Raw genomic sequence first — 22,062 nt, 5'->3', positions numbered from 1 at the left:
ATCCAAGAACCATTTTCTAAACAGCAGAAGACATGTCAAAGAACTTGAAGAGTTATGCCTACACTGGTTACACTGATATGCAAAACCTGAGCATTAAAAGGGTTTATAAGATGCAGTTTAAATTACCACACTAAGTATGAAATGAATGTCTTGTGTGGCATGATTCTGGTACAGATACACTCTACCTACCAAGTTACTGTTTTGAGTGCAAAATCTCAAGTCCACCTTCACATCTCCACCTGAAGCCAGAGCAGAAGAATACAAGGTACCAAATGTTGCTTTGCACTCCACCAGGAAAGGCTTTTCATTAGTTTCTGACAATCAGCAGGAAATCTGTCGCATACTGTCAGCTTTCAGCTAAGAAATAAAGCAGGTTATTACAGGCTTTATTGTATTTATGATTTGTAACTGTAGATAAACCATTAATCACCACAGAATAAGTAGCAAGAAGAGGTCCCATTTGGCAGGTGTTGCTGCTGAATTCTATTAAGCATACTTGTGGTGACAGTAGTTTAAATCAGTAAGATTTAAAGCTCACTAGCTTCTGAATGTTCACAAGCCTCAAACACAATAGAAACTGATTAGAAAATATAACCAAAAACCCAAACATATGCCAAGTCTGACTGTAGCACTACACCTATTCAGAATTTTCAAAAGCTCACGCAGATGAAATTGGAACATTATTCACATACTCAAAACAGTGAAACAATTCTGATGCTATTTTAAGTGACTTTAGTGTAGAAAAAATTACATCTTTGAAACTTAATTAAAGATGTCAGAAATTCCCTTACAATGTAGAATATTGTGTTATAACATGACTGGCAAGTTCAAATTTGCTGAAAAACCTGCAGAAAACTCTAGATGATCACTTCACAGCTAAAAGCCCAATAAGTCAATTACACCAGTCATATTACAAGAGCTACTGCAGAAAGAATAACTTTGTGGAAGCAAAGTAATTCATTGTTTTACTTACTGGTATTTTATTGAACACAGCAAAAGAGACAATGAAAAAATATATTGGAAGTTCTGTTTCTTAAAAGTTGCTGCAAGTACTGATCAATAACAAGCATTTAAGTCCTAGCTATCTTACAATCACTGCTAGTCTACTTTATTGAGTGATACGGGATGTTCAAATCTAGCTGGTGACTTCACACACAATTCAACAGCACCTCGGGCTCATTTTAAAGGCACAGCTCAGTTAAACACATCAAGTTTCCATCACATGAAGGAAGTGCTAAACAGAGATTAATTCTTGAGTGTATATTCAAGAGAATTACATTAGTGCATACAAAACCTTTTAAAATATTGTCAGTCAAAATGTTCAATTGAACTCCTGAGAAACTTTAGTGACAATGGGACAGGTGAAAAACCATTTGGATTATGAATGCTGACAATTATTTACTACTTGTATGACAGAAGGTCAGAGAAAATAAAATAAAATAAAAAAATGAAATGAGAAAATGAAATAAAACTTCTGAAGTCTCATGGCCTGCTTCTTACTAGCTCCAGGTAATAAGGGTCTGGTTGTAAAAGTCTTGGTAACAACTGAAATAAACAAGCAGTACTTACCAAATCCTCCTAAGGAAAGAGGCAAGAGAGACAATGCCACAACATCAAGAATGGATCAGGACTAGATTGGGAAGAATCTAGAAATTAAGAAAAGCCTAGAAGCAGGGGAGGCCAACGGAGTGACAATCATCCAGGGATGGCTAGGCATCCCAGCCTGAGACTGCATGCAACTTACAAGCAGCTGCATGGCACAAAAGCAATACCTTCCTGCCCATCTTCCCCAGACAAGTAGCAATCTCCTCAGTGGGAAGCTGAGACTGAATGGATGCAACTCTGCAAAATTGGGTATCACAGCCCAGTCTTAGGACCAGAAATATTAATGAACAAACCTGTGTATGACACAGCCAGAGAAGGGAAGTGAATTATAATCAATTAAATCTGTTGATGAAATACGAACAAAACCCTCAAAAAAAAACATCTGAGCAGTTAACTTTATTTAAATTAGCTCATGTAACTTTTCCAGTAGTGCATCCACAAAGAACCATTTGCTGTAAAGTCTTGATATCCTCTGGATGCAGCTTGTAAGGAGCTTCCAGACAGCCAGCATCAGGCTCTACTTTCCATTTGAGTCATTTAACTTCTTATAATTCCCTGCCAGTTTCCCCATGGTCATGTTTAAACAGAATTTAGCTCAATCTAGTCAAAGGTAGCTCAGACTGCCTAATCAAGCTCCAGTACCTGCTATCAGCATCTCAATGTATCTGTCCTTTCAAATGTCACACTGGCAGCTAACAAACTTGTTACCATTAGTTCAGCAACCTTGACTGCATACTTGCAGCTTATGATCAGGATCCGATATCCACATTGCCACGTGAACATGGATATTGGAATACTTGGCACAGAAGACTCACTTTTTTTTTTGTTTTGTTCCTGTCAGAGTCCAAACATTAGTTCCCAATATTCACAAATTAACTAAGCAACTCATCTAAGACTCCTTTAAATACTGGAACTGAATTAAAATTCAGAAGTTCCTAAGAGTCTGCTGTTCTGAAATACTACAGGGAGAGGCATACTGTTCTTGAAACAACTGAGCAGAAAGCTGTCAGTTTTAAAGAATTTGCCAACATCATACATAAGCAGAACATAAGTTTCCGTATACTTCAATAATTACTTAACAACTTATTAGGATGACCTGAATTACATTTCATGTGTTTGTGTGGACTATAACATCCCCTCGGGTAGCACTAGAACTTTAAAAACCTGTACCTGTAAATATTTTCTCTTTCACAGGCTGCCAAAGAATTTATTCTGCCTCAAGAAATTTTTCAGTCTCAAAAATATAGCTCAGTAACTATATATTTAAAGATACATGAAGGACAAAAATGTTTATGGACTGTTTTTATATAAACTTTTTGGCTTGTAAACAAGTTGACAACATTCACATTAAAAATAGAAAAGCTTCAAACTAGACAATATGCCTTAGAGAAAAAATAAATCGACAGTTGATCAAATCTTAATTATTCCATTGGTTATTACTGAGTCAGGCACCTGGCAGCTTCAGAACTGAGCCATACTAAAACACTGCAACAGTGCTGAATATTGTCATTTACACTAACAATTTTCCTTACAGAGCAAAAGCCACCTCGTGGTTACTAGAGGATTCTACTGTAGCTTTATGGGGATTAGACAGTGCAAGTGACTTATTCTTCATATACTGGGAACTTGCTACCTACCTCAAGTTCAGGTTTCTGGCACACTTTAAGTACAGTATCGTACCAGCTATAGTTTATTATGGGAATCCTAGAAACATCAGCAAAGTTAATGCAGAAGTTAAGTTGCATTCGCCTGGAAGTGAAAACTTGATCCACATCTTCCTAGCAATGTTTATATCAGCTGTTTTGCAGGATTTTAGCTCACTTTATTTATGAGCTTGAATAAAAAAATAGTGTTCTACAAGTTAGGTATGAAATCATTTAAGAAGCATAAGTTAAGAGAAAAACAACATGAGTTATGAAATAACTGCAGTCAGTTTATCAAATTGTACATCAGAAAGTTACACATATACATTTAATCATAAAACAGTATTTTCTATATATTATTCAAATCCAGTTTCACTATTTGCTCTGATATAACAGAGATACTCAAGTGACATTCAGTTTTTGACCTCCTGTAAGCAAGAACACTTATTTTTACAGGTACAAGGATGCTCATTTGGATAGCAATTCATGGATATTATTTTCAGCTTAATTTTAAGTTACATTTTCCCATCTTGAGGGCAAAAGGCTATCAACGATAATAAACAGACAGTTCATCATCACTCATATCCGAATCATCTTCATCCACTTCACCTTCAATGACTGATTTCTTGCCTTTGCAGCATGATACAATTAATCCAATTAAAAAGACCTGCAAATTTAAAATAAATAAAGTTACTCTTAGTCAATTAAGGGCAACATATGTAAAACTGAATAGCAGTGTGGTGATGCAAATAACTCGATTATCAGTGATCTCCAAATTAAAAGTACTTACTGCAATGAATGCCCAGTTCCCAAAGTAGTAGACAGCACTGAAGAACCAAAATTTGTGAAGAAAAAGGTATGTCCGAGTAACGATACACTGATCTAAAAGGAAAGCAAATAGTACTGATTAACACAGACCAAACAAAATCAATTAATTCCAATTTAACTTACAGGATAAAAATTCAGCACTTTCAGAGGGTATTCAGCTTTTAAAAACAATTCCACTCCACTAAATCAAATGTACTATCCTATCAAAATTATATAGCAGAGGGATATTTGATTATTGCATACTGAATGGCACTGGAAGCTGACAGTTACACAGGTAATCCCATTACTACTGGGTATTTGTACAGATCTATCAATTATTGCTTCTTCTGACACAGATCCTATTATAATCATCTTCCATTTTAGATGAACTGTAATCAATAAGAGGAGATATAAAGCAAATTCTGTAATAAAAATGCACTTCAGTACCTCAAAAAAAAACCCTCTCCTTACCGTAAGTGCATGCATTTTGCAAAAATTTAAGTCAACAATAATGTTGAGTTCTGTAGGCAACACGCACACACACACACACACACAGACACAGGGTCTTTGGTGACCCAGAGAGCCAAAGTGTTATTTGCACCTAAGACCTGACAATGCTGGTCAAATCTTATTCTGTAAACTGTAAACGCAGCCACCTTTAAAAACACGTAAGTATTCTTTTCCATTATAAAATGGCAAATTTTTATTCATTTTTATTTTTTTTAACAGAATTAAGGATGAAATTGTCAAGACACTTCTAAGACTGCAGACTGGTAGCATAAAGGCTTGTACATGACACAGACTGTAACATTCGATAGATCATGTAAGAGGGCAGTCAGCAGGACATGCAAGCCAGCTGAATCATTGCTCCAAAGCAAGTAAGAATGCACTGAGTTCATGCTACGAAATAACGCGACCTCTTATTTTTCTCATTTACTATGCTCCAAACCCCACCTAAGGCTATTTCAGTGCAGAGACTGGCATCCAAACAGTTTGAACACTAGAGAACACAAGCAAATCAGAATTTGTCTAATTTTCCGTCACTTCTTACCCCAGGTTCGGAAATACCCCCTAGGTGCAACTGAGCTTTCCACTTCCTGAAGTTGCAAGGGATATGCTGCTCTTAGATAATTTCACTCCAAGAGATATATAACAAGCTACAAACAGACAAATATCAGTTTCTGAAGGCAAGTATTTTGTTTAAAGATTACAATTCCACATCAGAGAAGCTGCTTTAACACCACCACATCCTATAGCTCACTACTTCTGGAGAGAGGAAAAGTAGGAGTTACGGATAGGCCTTCTCAGGAAGGTCTGCTGCTTGGCCTTGCCAAGGTAACGTCCCATGAAACCAACTTTCTACAATGTGTACAATATCCTGTATCTAAACAGACAAAACTCCAGCCCTTCAACAATTCTCCAATGAATTATATTTGATTAAAATAACAGAATAATTAAAATATTAACTACTAGTTTATGCAGCACACCAATTTCCATTAGCCTAACAGGCTGCAAGTTAGTATCAGCAGACAAAAAAAGCTAAACTGGGACTTCATGAGTATTCAACGCTAGGCATACAACACAGAGACATTCTACAAATAATTAAAATGCCAAGCAGTTCACGTAGAGAAAGCATGCTTCTCCACTAGCATCAAATGAAAGCACGCGGGAAGCAGAGGAATTTTGCTGAAGTAATCCTTCCTGGTGTTCCAGTTTTCTTCACATAACTGCGATTCAGTTTTTGTTCCCCTGTTGATACCATTCAAGAGAACATACCCTACACGAGAGGAAAAGTGAAGTAGCACACTACATTCCATCATTCGCTAGGATGACACTGCCATAAGAAAGGTGAAGTAAAGCTAAGAAATAGTGGTAAAGTAAAGATGCTTCATAATTGCAGATAGTATTGTCAACACCATCTGCAGCTCTCCAGCTGGTTACTTGAATTAAAGAACAGCTAAAGGACTTTCAGATGTCTCTCTACTGTAATTGGATTAAATAAATGGTAGTAAATATTTTAGAACAGTTTGACCTTGAGAAAACATTTCAACTGAATGTGTGTCACAAGTTCAAGTAAGTTTTAGTTATTCCTTCTGAACAAAAATATTACTAAATAGGCTGATGTAACAACATTTAATTTATTCCTACGATGACAGAATTTAGAATAAGTTAACAAAAAACTTGAATTAAGATAAAAATCTTTTTATTAAGAATGATACTTGTGAATAATACTGACAGTATCTTGACCTTTTGGAACAAAGGCATGTACGGAAAACTACCAAGCTTCTGATAGGTAACTGTCACCACTAAGAATTAAGTATATTATGTAGTGCTCACCAAGCAATCAAGCCAAAAAACAAGGATTCAAGACAGAAAGGTTTCTTAAACAAAGGATACCAAGCAACAAGTGCTAATAGCCACAATTACTCAAAAAGTCAACTATATTTTACTTCAGATCCACTGAAAGTTTTTCATTCTGGTGAATTAGAAAACCCTTAGGCTCAATTTACTTGTATCCTTGAACAAAGGCTTTTTCTGGGAAGTGAATTTGCTTAAGATGAATTACAAGGATAAAGAAATCTGTTGGTAAACAAATCCTAGCACCTAAACAGTTATAATCTGAGTCTTCAGTGCATAAAACAACTTATTTACATATATTGCAGTGTATCTTTTCTGCATCTCAAAACACAGTGAGCTCTCCCAAGGGGATGTTAAAAAATAATTTTAGGGGAGAGGTACAAAGAGGTGTGAACAAAGTAATTTAAAAACCCTGGCATTCTTTGGGAGTCAGTATTGAGGTGCATGCTGCTTTTACCTGTTCATTAGTGAACTGGGTAATGACACATTACATCCTCAGTAAGACTCTAGATCAAATTATGAGGAAGCAAGGAACAGAGGTCCAACACACTATGTGGTAAGGATGCTGTCCAGAGGGAGCCTATTATTTCAGCCCCTTTAAATGATACTTGAAGTTCTACAAAGACAGATGGGCAGTACCTGGAACAAAATAACACCATGCAACAGTGCAGGCTGAGGATCAACCAGGTAAAATGCAACTTTTCAGAAAGTGTCTCAGTGTTCTGGGAAACAAACTGAAAGTGGGAGTTACCAGTGTGTACCTGCAATTGAAAAATGTAAATGAAAACCGTGCCTCACTAAAAAGAGTACAGCCAGCAGGACCATGGAAGAGATTACCTCCTTCTACTCTAACTGGAACTGCATCTGCTGAGTTATTTCAGGCTGCCAAACATAAAAGAAATATCGTTATACTGGAGCAGGTCCAACAGAGGACCACTACAACAGCTAGAACCCAAAGCATACAATGAAGATGTGTTTGTTCAGCTTGGAGTAAAGGTGCTTGCACATGTGCCTTATTGCTACCTCTGCTACCTAGTGGGGGCTTAAAAAAAAAAAATAGATGGCAAGATTTTCCAGACCTGCACAGTGAAATAACAATAGATGACAGACAAGCTGCATCAGAAATATTCCTATTAGATAACAGGATAAAACTTCATCATAAGAACAGTTAAACATTAAAACAGGTTGCCCACAAAGGTTTCAGAATCTGTGGGGACACCCACAACTGGATGGGCTTGAGCAACCTGCTCTGTTTGACCCTGCCCAAGGATTAGGCCAGATGATCTCTTTAGGTCCTGTGTGCTTAAAACTATTACAATTTACATTACAGGAAGGTATATTTATACATGAGGACAACACAAACAGACCTAACACTAAACATGGCATTTTGGATGAAAAACGTAAACTTAGACTGATAGTGTCAAGAACAAAGTTTACATGCCTGATTTTGAGCAGAAGATATTTTTGGTAAAAATACACTCAAAAGTACTTCCAAAAGAAAACCTGCAGCTTTTCTCTGTGTGTTAGAATGTATAAGCACTGCATATTCCAAATACTAAAAGCACTGAAGGCACAGCTTCAGGTATTCAGAAACACTTCACATTTCATATGGCCCTGCTGCCAATCATTCAGGAGCTGTGTGACAGAAAGCAGCTGCTGCTGGCACTCCAACTTGCAACTTGAGATTCAAGAAAGGGTTTGATGCATTTATAAACTTAAATCATCTATCAAGTTCCAAAAGGTTTGAGATTTCTCCTGAGAAAGTGTAACTAAGTGGAAACCTACATTTCATCCTCACAGGCATCACTTCCAGCTCTGCTGCTACTCCTAATTTAAGTCATCTAAAACTTGGATAAGAGCATTAAGAGAGGATGATGGTTACCGCACATCTTCGGTGCCTCACATGCAGCAGCACTTCAACAGCTGTGACATCTCAAGCATTCTCCCTAGTCTCCTTGGTTTCCAGATAGCCTTTCAGTAGCACAATGAAGAATAACATGACACACCTATTATTGACTGCCATTCCTATATGCGTCAGTTGGGTTTACGTGACCCAAGACAAGCACCATCTTGTACCACAGAATGAACAGCATTCCTACATTACAGTCCAAGCCAGTTCCACACTGCAATAAAACAGTCAACTGCCTCTAAATTACATTTGAGATACTAGAGTTTTCTTACTGTGGCTTTCCTGCAAAAAAGCTAAATCCCATTTTGACAAAGAGGGTGAAGAACTTCAGCAAGAATAGTTGGTTTTGGACACAGTAACCTGTGGAACACTCAGCTGGACAACTTCTAGGACACACTTCCAGAGGGCATCTGCAACCTCCTACAAGTTGTCTCAGTGTTAACGTTCTTCTCTGTCACAGTGTATCAGTATTTTGAACAAAATGAGAAAAACACTGGGATTCCTACAAACTGAGCAAGTACAGGGCAGAGATCTCAGGTTTAAAAGATAGTCCCAGAGCCACATGCCTTTAGTTACCAGAAAGGATGCAATAGCAGAAGATGGAGCAGCTTTTGCATTTACTTGAAAGATCTATAATAGCAAAGGTTTTTCTTGGAAACACTGCCATCCGTTTAATAAGTTGTTTAAGGGACATACCTAAGGTAAACTAAGGACTCTGAAAAAATATATATTATTTTGTATAATGGCAGCATTTTCTTCTCAGCAATATATATGCAATGCTTTCTCAAACTCCAAAATAAAAAGAATTTCTTAATTTGATATCTCAACTTGGACAAAAAAAAGTTGTGATGTAACTCCCACCATATGAAATACTACCGAAGTGTTTAAGAACAATGGATTAATCTGTGGCTATAGAGCACACAGAATAGAAGTCCAACTATCTAGATCTGTCTTGCAATTCAACATTTCACTAGGGAAATCAAAAAAAGTAACATTGCCCACATAAAGAAGAGATGTGAGGAAGTTGATAGCCCGCAAAAAAAAACAAACAGTTTCAACTAGGTAAGAAACCAAGGGACATCTAACAGTGTAAGACACCCATAAAGCCCTATTCATCACCTTGTGTAATGTCCAAATCATTTTTCTCAAGAGAGCAACAAAACTTCCACTTCTAGTACGATGACATGTTGAGAGATCATAATCGCTGTTGATGGAAGGAGTGCTACAGCACTGCAAGCTATCCCAAGAGACAGGTACCATTTTTTGCAGATTTAAAAAACATTTTTCATTCACACAAAATAGTGGAAATAGGCAACACATAATAAAATTTAAATACTCTGCTAAATAAAGCCTCAAGAAACAGAACATGGACTTGCTTCCAGTTCTGGCTCTGGTTGCAGACCAGATGGACAAGAGAAAATAAGCTTCAGGTGTCCTCAGATACAAGCAGGTATACCAAAAGTTTTCTAATTACAAAATTATACCAAAAGTTTTCTAATTAGAAGTTTCCCCTTTGCTTTTGTACTTATCATCTAGCAATTTAACAGCTTCATCCAGTCTTTCTGGAAGTGTTAAGGTCACTCCAGGACTTCAAGCTGCCACAGAAGTTTGATGTTTAAGATTCTATTTCATATATCACTTTCACAGGTTTCAATGGAAACACATTCATGGAGTGGCAGCAACAGCTGCCTCCAGTCACAAACAATAATCTTTGTTGTTGAATAAACAGGGAAAAAGGGACTGGTTTTGTTGCCTGTTACTCAGCAGTTTCTACACGAAAAGTGGCTGCTAGCATATTCCATCTAGTTACTTCCCCACTTGTCCTATATTATTATTTACTGGGACATACACATACAGAGTTCATACATTCAACTGTTGAGACCATCTTTGCACTTCACAACCCAGCTCCTCTGCTGCTGCCTCTCTGGTTTCACTAGCTAAATCCATCTGCTATACAAAGCTTTTAAAACGTTTAGTTTGTGGCATCACATACCAGTTGTCCCTTTCCCCTCAGTAACTCTTTCTAGAATTTGCTTAAACTTTCAAGTTGTTCTTTCATCTTTCACGATGATGCACTAGCCTCAAGGTCAACCCAGCAATAAATTTACCTTTGATTCCTTATAAGAATGGAAATCACACTGAAAAAATGTGCTACTGTAATTGGTTCATTCATGTAGAACAAGGACCTGAAAACACTTTCCAGCAGATTGCAGGCAGCTACAATAGCTCCCCATTTAAAAAGACACGAATCACTAAGCTTCTGACTTCTCAAACTGACAGCACTTTAAAGTACTACAGGACACCCAAGATAAATATCAAATCACTCAGATGTTAAACAGTTAGCAGCCATCTACAGTCTTTTTAAATATGTCCAACATACAAGCACGAGAAGTTGGCTACTTTTTCATCCCAGCCTTTTTGTTCGCTGAGCTGGAAGTGTTAGTGAGATGCACGTAGAAGGGACCTGTAGAAACCAAGCAGAAGTTGAGCTGAATCAGCCTAGTTGTAGTTCAAGAACTACTTTATTCAACAAGAGCTGCTTATTACCTTTGGAATCAAACCCTGCCAAAGGAAAAAGATTTTAACAAGTTAAGGAGGAGCCAGGAGCTTGGAAACCAGGAATTAATAAGGAACCTGGAATGTGGCTGTCATTGGAAATAGAAAGAGGATCCCAACTTCCCAAGTGCTCAGAAGTACATCCTATTTCCACTGGAAGGTATCTGTGTTTCCACAAACACTCAAAATGAAGTTAGCAGTGTTCCGGTAGATATTTAAACTCTGAGAAAGCTAGTTTCAGATAGAATTACACTCACTCTGAAAAGGCTCATTAGTTCTAAATTAGAGTTGCTAACAGTGTTACCACATGATTTCTTAAGTGTCAAGTAAACCATTTAAGATAGACTATCATTTAGAAGGCAATTTCTGCTTTTTCAGTGACTCAAGCTATAGATAAGGTATACCTGATACTTTTTACAGCATATATGTAAATCAAACCCAACCCTATTAGAATCCCAGACAAAGCCAGAAAATGACGTAATGAACGTGAATCCTAGTTTTATGACAGTTTGATCTGATTTAGTAGCAGAAGTCAGATAACCAATAGCTACATAGCTACTCTACAGTACCTTAATTATTGTAGCAGTCATACAACTTTTTGATAATTACACACTATGAATGTTCACATTAAACAGCTCAAGAATCTGCAAGTCCTGACAGTGCTAGCAGGACTTCATAGCATAAAGAGACGTCCAGTAAGATCCTGTAGGTCTTGGAGCTGAAAGGTGAAGAAAAATGTTGAATAGACAAGGCTCTGGCCAGCTAAGTTTCTGAATGCTAAATATTGAGAATGTAGCCCTATCAAGTGATCTGGGTCACACAGCCAATGTTTAGATTTGACTATTGAGGAAGAAAAGTGGCACAGATGAACAGGAAGAGCAGGACACAGCTGCAGAAAGAGGGCACTAGATCTTACAGAGGAAGAGCCCAAAAAGCTTTAGCTGAGCATAGGCAAGTTCTCACCACTTCTCTGTATGCTTTGAAAGAGCCTATCAGTACTCTTTTCACCATTTTAGATTTGGAGTTCACCTTAAAGCCATTGCATTACAATGGAAAATGGCACCCAGCTATCAGGCTTCTATTGTAGTCAGGTTACAGAGAATCTTAGAGGGTGCCAAGATTTGCATATATTTACAGACTATAGGGAAACCTTTTAATGAGATTCTAAATCTGTTAATCTCTTTTTTTCCATAAATTTTAAGGATGACTTTCCTTCAGTGTTTAAATGCTGTTAAGTGAAGAATATACCAAGTGCTAAAGGGCCATGTACCTAGTGATAAGGCAGAGCATTAACCAATGACTGAAATCTGAAGCCACAAATTCCAGAGATCACATCCTTCTACAAACCACTGGATCAGACAGCAGAGGGTGAAGGTACCTTTTCTGTTTCATCTGCAACTGGATACATTTGGAAATGCTATGTACAATTTAGGTTAATCACCATAACTGGCCTGAGGCATTTGGACACAAGCCCTGTAATTGCCATTTCTTGCCTTTAAAACACAGACCTGATTTGAACTTCTGCAAGAGGTATTTTCTAAGAGTCTCCCTTGAACATTTATTTTAAGTAACTGAAGACAAACAATTCCTATTTTAAAGGTCCAGATATTTATTAACTTTGAAGGCAATATCCTAGAGAGGAATAAGGATGCAAGATTCCAGAAAGCAAGCAACTAATAGACAAAATATCATTTTCACTTTAATCAAGCCACTTTCCATTAGCCACCTATCTCCTTTTCCAGTATCAGCTTTGCACAAGCTTCAGCTTACAACAGTTCAGAATTCCCGAAACTACGTTACAGCACCTGGCCTTCAATGTTAACCTCACGTCACGTCCTTTCCACTTCACGCTGTCCTCAGCTGACCACTTTAGAAAGAGTATGTCTGTCCTGCGTAACTGAAGGATCAACCACCCCACCTCCCTCTTCCCTCCCCTTCCTGAGATACAGGTATATGGAAAAGGATTTGGAGGGAGGGGAGGAAGAAGAAACTTTAACAGATTGATCTTGACCTCTTAATATCCTCACATGGAATACTCCTTTAGTCCTTAGAAGAATTTATAGCTGGTTAATACTCAGATGCATTTCACAAAGCAGTGCAACTTTCTGTGCTGGAACTCCTTAATTATTCTCTGGAGAACAAAACCAGTTATGACTATCATTAAAGAGTCAAACTTGAAAGATCTGATGCCAAATTCTTTTAAATAAAAGTTTGGATGTGAATGAGTGATTTTATCTCTAACGATGCTCTCAAAACAATGGCTTCCCATTCTTTCCCACCTTCTCTCTCCTTTACACACAGAATTTACGATGCATTTGACTGTACTCCAGTCATATTCTTCTCTCATAGTTCAGATACTATTTTTCAGTCATCCATCCAGTCTAGCTGCAGGACCACAGGTCCTAGGCACTGTGTATTCATGAAGGTGCTCTAAGTCTATTGGGCAATCCTTATTCAAAGATGGACAGGAAACATCTGTATGTAGCTTCATCAGCTGTAGTAACAGCCTGCTGCCTATTTTTTCCTGTATGGCTGTTCTTGAGCATGTTATGATATGAATTTGTCAGCTGTCTATACCAAAATAAAAGAAGATGGATTTGATTAGACCGGCAGAAGCAGCTCCCAGCATCTCACTGAATATTTCCAATGTGTTATATTCTCAGTTATAAAAAGATTTGGTGGCTTTTGTCGTTTACAGAGACCAGATATGATGTCTTGGTAAGAAGTACTGCCTTTATTTAGAGGATCATTTTGTAGACGTTGGTAGGTTTCTTACTCAAATGAGTACTCACACTGGGTTCCTTACTTCCTTTTAAAAATAGGCACATCCTCCTCAATCATTTTTAAGGAGCTTTAACTCTTACTCCAAAATACTGATAATATCAGAGCATCTCACTTTACTGCTGGACTTAAATCCAACAGACAGAGTTAACATGTTGATCCAAGAAGATAATATACAGTTGCTGTTGCTTTACCACTGAACTCCATTTAACTGTTCAGAACATTTAGTAACCATGGCCTTTTTGCTTTCCAGTTAAGATCTCTTGGAGGGAAAGAAGTAGTAGTTCAGAGCAGCTCATATCTGTCAACAGTGGTAGGTACAGACAAAAAGGTGTAGGAGTTTGTGTTTCTGTGACTGTGTCAATGAACAGTGTAATGCAAAAAAAAAAAAGGGAATCTTAGCTGCTCGCACCATGTACAGCTGCTATATTGGGCTGTCTGGAGTCAAACATGCACCATTGTACTCATTTATTGAGTTGTTATGATTATGGAGAACTTCAATAATGTTACCTAAAAGTGGAGATTCAGGACTAAGTACTAGGCAAGGTCATTCAGAAAAGTAACAGGAAAGGATAACAGTCTGTGCTAAAAGCCCAGTTTAGGATTTTTGTGGAGCTTTTTATAACTGCAAATCAATTCAGTTAAAACAAGCATTTGAAAATAGCAATCTATGGTCTTAAGATGCTTACCACAGAAGTGCTAATATTAAAAGCACAAGCAAGTTGCTCAGAACATTCACTTTACACGTCTCCTAGACTTCTCTATTTAAAGAGAAACAGAATATGTTCCTGTTTTGGCATTCAAATGTGTGTCACCTTTATAACTCGAGTAAAGTCTAAATCTAGTCTTTATTCAGGCTAAAATAAAACCTGAGGTCTTGCATTTATTGACTTCTAGAAAACAGCACAGTCCTTTAAGAACCATAGAATCATTTGGGTTGGAGGACACCTTCAAGATCATCAGGCCCAACCATCCACCTAACACTACAAATCCACCACTAAACCACGTCCCTAAGCACCATATCCACACATCTCTTAAATACCTCCAGAGGCGGGGACTCCACCACCTCCTGGCACAGCATAACCACCCTTTCCCTGAAGAAACTCTTCCTGATACACAATCTAAACCTCTCCTGGTGCAACCTGAGGTGCTTTTTATAGTGAAGTTCTGATGATTTACAGTATTTTAAAATGATTAACGAGAAAAGTGTCATAAGTTATATGGTGCATTTCAGATAATAAAAATACAATAAGATGTATGATTGGCAAGTACTGTATGGGTGCCTAACAGATGTAAAATCCTCTGCAGCAGAGATGTGGTACATCTCATGCCACACCTAGGCAGAAGCTTCCAGGTATTTTCATTGGATAGGTACAGACTTCCTACACAGTGCAATAGTTTAAGTAAGCTGTACCTTCTTGCTCTGTAAGAATGATATTCAGAACCCTACAGGTAGGGTGGTTTACCACCTTTTTGTAAAAGTACATAGTCATGTGGTAAAGAATATTCTCATGATGTATGTTAAGAAAAAAAAGCAAAACAATTAAACAGGAGAAGTCATCTTCCAGAGATAAGAACAATGCCACGGCACAGTAGGAATTAAATGTTACTGCTGCTAGCTGCCATTTAATACAGGAAATCCTGCTCAGATTAATCCTTAAAAAATGGATATAATCTTTTTTCTTGCTTGCTTTATATACAGTTGAAGTCAATGCAGGTCCTATGGAAAAGGCTCAGCACTGTGCCCAGCATTCAACAAACCTCAAATAAGTCTAATTTTTCCAATTAAGCAAAAAAGATTCCAGATCAGGAGGATTCACAGCCTGTTACACATTTAAAGTGAATGATGCTTCCCATATTATAAAAACACTTTTGTGATTTTTAACCTAGAAAGAGACAAATATTGTTTGTAAGATCTCACAGAGGAGGTTGGGAAAAGTCCTGAGTAAAGGCTTTCAGTTGAGTCACTGTTCACCTACATGAAGCCCTGTTAACCAGTTTAGCTAAACCTATACCAGTTTTTCAGTGCATTAGTCCAACTGCAAAGTTCTTCACCACATAACTGAACCTCCTTTGCTTGACCTTATGCTCAGCTGAACTATGAACCCAGCACTTCAGCTAGCAATACTCCCCGAAAACAATCGGGTGAGATCTTTGCCCAACTGTATCAAACACTGAGAACTAATGTTTGTTTTGCCTATAACATACGAAATTTGCCACTCCAAAGACTTCTTTAAACTTTACAAGAAAAAAGTCCATATGAATCGGAACATAAGCCTTTTGTAAGTTATTAAAGTGCAACTAAGAAAAGGTATTTTGAGTTAAGAGATGTAGCCTGCTCTATTACTTTTTGGCTTCTGTTTTGTCTGTTTCCTGTAGTTTGTGCTATCATGGCCTTTGGCGTTCAGTATAAAGCAGACTCACCTCCTGCATACCAGAAGGAAATAATGACAAGGTTTAGTACATGAAAGCAGACAAAAATACTAAAAAAAATCATGAAATATGTATTTAACCCTAAGTATCTAAAGGATTTTTTAATACTAAAATTCTATTTTAACTGCCTGATGTTTCTTCAGAAAATGTAACCTTCCCTTTCAAACTGAGCACTGGTTTGATACTAGCATACAGTTAACATTCCCCATTAAAAACTGAAGTTTCAACAATAGCAAAGTTTTCCAGTATTAGTTGCTATAACTATCATAACAATATCAGACGAGGTTTCTTCTACCATCTCTGAAAAAAGTGTACTTATAGTAGAGATCATCTCTACAGTATTTGAGTACTCGATACTACTGAGCTGATTGCTATAAGCTCATCAATCAGCACTGTTATTAAAAGGTCGTAGCTTTAAGTAAAAACACCAGTTAGAATGAATTCAGTTCAAACAAAACAAAATAGAGTAAGTGCTGAGAAGACAAATCAATATTTGCATTTAGTTCTAGTTCAGTGGTTTTCATAAGATAAAACCCTAACACCAAAGAGGTCAATAAAAAACACAAGTGCTTGGCCACCCTCTCTCAAGTTAGTTGCATCTGTTTTCACTATGCATCTAATATCCTTATAAAGAAGAGAAATTACATTTAAAACCTAGTTCCTACCTTCAGTATGTTTCATTTGACAGCAACTCCTAGCTGATCAGAGAGCACAGAAGTAGGATCCACAACAGTTCTTTCATTAATTTTCATTAACAGGTACTAAAAAATGGCAGGTACTCTGCAGGCAAGTACTACATTTCACCTTCCTAACACAGTCCATCCAAGTGACTGGATGAAAGAATGAATGGTTTTCATTAAACATTTATTTATTAAAGTTGAAGAAATTTTTCTTTCTTGTATTAAAAGACCATAACCTGACAGTATTTATGGATACAAAACTCCACTAAAGCCTTTTGATTGCATTAACATTCACATTTAACAAAAATCCATCCGTCTTCTTCTACTTACACAAGGCTAGCGTAAGACAGCATATCAATACCTTTGCCACCTCTCTTCTATTAAAGCAGGCAAACATGATGCATGTTAACAATGGCAAATCGAAGTCATCATTTACACAAGCCAATTCTTGCATTCAGCCCATCAGAAGACAAGCTTTAGGCACCAGCTATATTGTTTCCATCTCTCAAAGAAAATTACGGAAAAAAAATCACAGGAAGTATTTAAAGTACCATCAACTGCAGGTGGAAATTTATTTCTCAGTCCAACCTCACTTCCTTCAATTAAGCAGCAAAGTCTGTGAAAATGAGACCACTTGAATTTTTCCCAGGAAAGTGAAGACTAATGAGCTCAGTGATGACAATGAGTACATTCTTCTTCCAAAAAATATTTGCTAAGACTAGAAGCTGTTTAGAAAAAAAAATGATCTGCATAGCTTCCTCAAAGTGATCTCATATTGAAAGACGACTGATTTTACTCTTCTGAACTTTGCCACAGAAGAGCTTCTATTTCTAATTACAACAATATGGCAACTTAAATATGAGTTGAGCTATCACATTCCTTAAAAAACACAACACTTCACACGTTACATTATGGCTAAAAGCAGCCATCAAAAATAGAAGGGGGGATGAAGTATCGGGGAGATGGGAGAAAAATCCATCCTCCGTGGTAGATGGTGTGAACCACCAGGAAGGAATAAGAGCAACATCTACATACTAAATCTGACGACAAGTGTAAATACAAGGGAACCATCCTGCAAAAGACAGACTACAACATGAAAAATTGGGAACAAAGAACTTATGTCCAGTTAACTCCACTAGTACAAAATGTTTAAAATTAGGTGTCTTTCCCAATAACACACACAAACGGGAAGAGAAGCTGAGGAGTTGCTCAAGTCTTCTAGAAGCAGTCAGGGTTCAATAGTTACAGAATGAAAAGATTAGAATACAAGACAGGTATTCATCTATTTTAACAATTACAGACACCGTCAAGCCTTTTTGTAAGTACACTAAGGCACGTATAATTCAACTTCTCTTTACACAGAGAAGCTGAAAGTTTGCCAGAGAAAGCAATTGAGAACTTCAACTTGAAAAAAATCTGGACCATACCGAAGGCCATAAATCTTTTGCTGAGATCAATTTTTTTTTTTAAACAAAAGACCAAGGCAATCAATAAAAATTGATAGTGGCCTTAAATGGCAGTATCGGTATTGAAATGGCTAGTGCAAGTCAGATGGTGCAAGAATTATTTATATGCAGAAGGGAAGACAACATTAAAAAATCCACCATGACTTCATTTAGCTTAGTTTCTTAATGAAATTCCCAGCTTTAGCCAAGTTTCAAAGAGGAACAAAATCTATACAAAGTGTCTCAAAAAATTCAGCATTAAGGACTGCAAAAATGGAAAGTCAGGGAAAGCTCCGCCATTATTGATCTGCTTGCTAGTCATTGCTCACAGCCCCAAATCACCCATGGCACAGCTTCTGCCCAAACAGCAAGTCAAAAAGGGATGGTTAATAACAGATGAGCAAGTATTACACTGGATGTCAGAGGGAATAGATTAAAATTAAGAGGATTACAGGACAATAGCCTAAGACATCTAGTTCCTCTGGTATTGTTGCTCTAGGAATAGCCTGTACTTACATCTTAATAAAAATTGCAGAATTCTCATCTGTAAATTCACACTGAGAAATTCAGATCTTAATTTTCTTGAGTACATTAAAAATGTTGACAGAATACTTCTCCACATGTTTGTATGGTAAGTATACACTAAAGTATTTCAGATGCTAAGCTATTCAGTGCCTAGGGTTTATTTTTAAGGTCTTCTACATACATATTGAAGTAAATGGTAGACTTTAAAAGTTAACTGCAATGCACTGTTGTACACAGATTCTACTAAAACCAATCTTTTCTTTAAACAAATTCAATAATCTGTCAGTATGAATTTTCTGAACGTAACTATATGTCAAAGCTTCATATTACACCAAAGCAATTCAAAGTCAACAAAGAATTAAGCTGCTTATTACGGCTGAGCATGCACATACAACATAGGAAACGCAAGAAAATTAATTCATCTTACCTTCAGGTGCATCTGCATCACAGTCTTTAGAAACAAATGTTGTGACATTCCCTGGCTGCCCATCAGTTGTCTTATTACTCTGCATTATAAATATGCAAAATTAGTACACCAGTCTATCGTAGTATTATTCCATACACAATGATAGTCTCTCAAATAAACACCTTTCAATAAATAACTGGATTTATAGAAGAGGCTTTGACTAACCCCCTTACACATTCAGAAGGATTAAGGTTTTTAACAGTAAATGCATTAAGTAAACTATCATTTAAGAGTAATTTAATATGATTTTTTTAAATATGCTTTCATTTAGAAAAAATAACAGCTTATGAAAACTCATGCAAAATAAGAACTTCATCTCCAAAATTAAATCTTAATTTTTAAAACATAATTTGGAATTCATCTTTGGTGATGAAGACACTATGGAATTGTTAGGCTTGAATAATGATACCGAATCCAGTTTTATTCTGGTTTAAGATGATAGCATCCAATATAATTAGATATCCAGGGAAGAAGAAGATTATGCTGCAAGTGAACTACTGAAAACCTCAAACATTCGTGTTAGTGTCTCAAACTGCATTACAGCTTTAAAAAATGACCCTAAAATTTGATTAATCAGTACGTGCTCAGCTTCTTTTTGATTATCCTGTACTGTACAAAGCTGTATCTTTGTCATTTCTCATAAATACACACATAAAGACAGCAACTGTGGAATAGCAACGCTTCCTAGCCACTCAGCAACCTAAGCATATCAGCACAGAGCCCAGTGGAAGCTAGCAGCTGTATTATCAAAAGAAGTGAAGCAATATTCAAAGTTTTGTACTGTGTGAAGATGCTCAAGGAATTAAGTCACATTACATACACTACAGCCAATTTTTGGCTTGTGCAGTACCAAGAGACCTACTAGTAGTTGAAAAATCCTGGCTAACAAATCTTTTAAAACTGAAAGTGAGCCTGGCTTTCAGTCATTGTAAACAGCATGCTTATTTTTTAATAACAACCCCCACACAGCATGTTACATCTCACCTGTACCAAGTATTTTTGGCTTCCATACATTACATATTGAGGAGCAAGACTGTAGATCATGTAACTTGTATGAAGAACTATCAATAGAAGTATCATACAGAGAAATAAGAGTGCCTGAGGTCGAGTTTTTCCTCGTCTGATTTTATACAGCTAAAACAGAAAACATACAAATATTAACAACTGAAATTCAAGTTGTTTTTTTTTTTTTTTTTTTTTTTTTTTAAACTCTTACATTTCTCTTTAATCCAAGTAACAAGTTGAATTCTCTCAACAGAAGTGGGAGGCTGCTATAAATTCTCCTCCAGCAACTCAATTCCGGTGAGTTAAAGCAGGCTTTCAGGTGTATTTTCCTGAAGTTCTAAGTACTGCTATTTAACTATTACAATTGTACAAATGACCCAGAAAAAGTATAGATGAGGAAGCTTCCTGAAACAGTTAGTAGCAAGATTTAAATAGTGTTGCTTATCACTGACATCAAGCCCTGCCTTGGTTTGTCAAATAACATTGTGTCCTCTGGTTAAGGTGAGATGTCATCTATCACTACCTCTCTGATCAGATCTAAAACCAGAGAAGGGAATCATGAGATTATAACCCCAGGCACTGAGAAAACTTGTGTGCCATACAGTTGCATCTTTTCCACTTTCCTCTGCAGGGAGTGACATAATCCCTTGCTGTTACCTGTAGATACTACTCTATTCCTGTGATCCCCACAGGTTCAGCCGGAGTGCTGTATTAAGGAGAAAGCAACCAGCAGCTGAAGGGTAAATGATGGAAGACCAAAACTAGCAGCAAGCCCCATAATTCACTGCCTGGACTCAGTGTCAGTGTTCACAATTTTGGGGCGTCACTGCATGAAGGGTTGACAATGGTAAAGAAAGCAGGGAAGGCAGAAGCAGGGAAATATTAACCAAGGATCATAGGTATGATTGGTATACTGTTGATACTGTAGTTGAAAAAACAGCTTTGTAATATTATTTGCATCATATTTAGATAAGCCATATCAATGTACTCTTACCAAGTTAGAAAACCTTGCTTCCCACTTAAAAAGCAAGCCAAGCCTTATTGACTGCACAGTTCTTATTTTGACCAAGAAATTCATTAATACTTCCATTGTATCAGAATCATATTGCTTCAACTTAAAAGGCAGAAGCCAAAGTGGCACTCGTTTCACACTTGACAGGGGTCAGCTGACTGCACTGCTTATCACGCTTATCAGCTTTGGTCTAATAACTCTGCAAAACAGAGTAGCTTTCAAAAATAGTATGAGTTGTACATTATGCTTCTAACAGTCATTACATATACAAACAACACTTAATTGTGGCATCCCAGTACATAAATAATGACTATTTATAAAACATATTCAATGTCACATTTTTAAACAAAGCAATATTTACCCTTATCCAGAAGAACCATATACCCATATTTCGAATCCCTGCCATCGATGTGAAAATGAAGTACATAACAATAGTTGTAATAAGAATATAATCGAGTGGAAAAACCTAAAACAAGAAGCATACAAGTAGTTCAAATGACAATACAGCCTTCAAATTAGAAAACAAGCTCTCCCCTCAATGAAAGCAAACTAAGTAGTTTCTACCTATAGCATCTGAGGTAGTAACAGACATTCTCTTTAAAAGTTATATAGCTAGCTCCAACTAGAGCTAGTATAGCTTGCTGCTACGAGAGCTTACACCATTAGTTTGTGAAAGTAACTCAGCATTTTTCTTAATTTAAACATGCCTTAATTTTGAATGAGATGTTACACATTTTCAGGCCAAATACCTGATTCTTTTAAATACGCTGTCAGAACAAAATCCGCAGCAGCAAAAATCATCTTAGAACTACATGGGCATTCTTTTTGTGATTATTT

The 22,062-nt window shown here is 36.9% G+C and overlaps 1 protein-coding gene across 1 annotated transcript in view; it reads right to left on the bottom strand.

Annotated features, from left to right (window-relative positions):
- Positions 1-960: 960 nt before the first annotated feature.
- Positions 961-22,062, bottom strand: part of LMBRD1 (LMBR1 domain containing 1) — a 77,741-nt gene continuing 56,639 nt past the window's right edge. Inside the window, exons 12-16 of the mRNA XM_048077451.2 lie at positions 21,587-21,691; positions 20,193-20,342; positions 19,170-19,248; positions 4,039-4,130; positions 961-3,915 (exon numbers count right to left, since the gene is read on the bottom strand). Of these exons, the coding sequence (XP_047933408.2) occupies positions 3,796-3,915; positions 4,039-4,130; positions 19,170-19,248; positions 20,193-20,342; positions 21,587-21,691 (546 nt within the window). The 3' untranslated portion in view covers positions 961-3,795. The remainder of the gene's footprint in view (positions 3,916-4,038; positions 4,131-19,169; positions 19,249-20,192; positions 20,343-21,586; positions 21,692-22,062) is intronic.

The sequence above is a fragment of the Anser cygnoides genome, chromosome 3 (assembly GCF_040182565.1).
Source record: "Anser cygnoides isolate HZ-2024a breed goose chromosome 3, Taihu_goose_T2T_genome, whole genome shotgun sequence".
NCBI lineage: Eukaryota > Metazoa > Chordata > Aves > Anseriformes > Anatidae > Anser > Anser cygnoides.
This window is presented reverse-complemented; position numbering and strand designations above follow the sequence as displayed.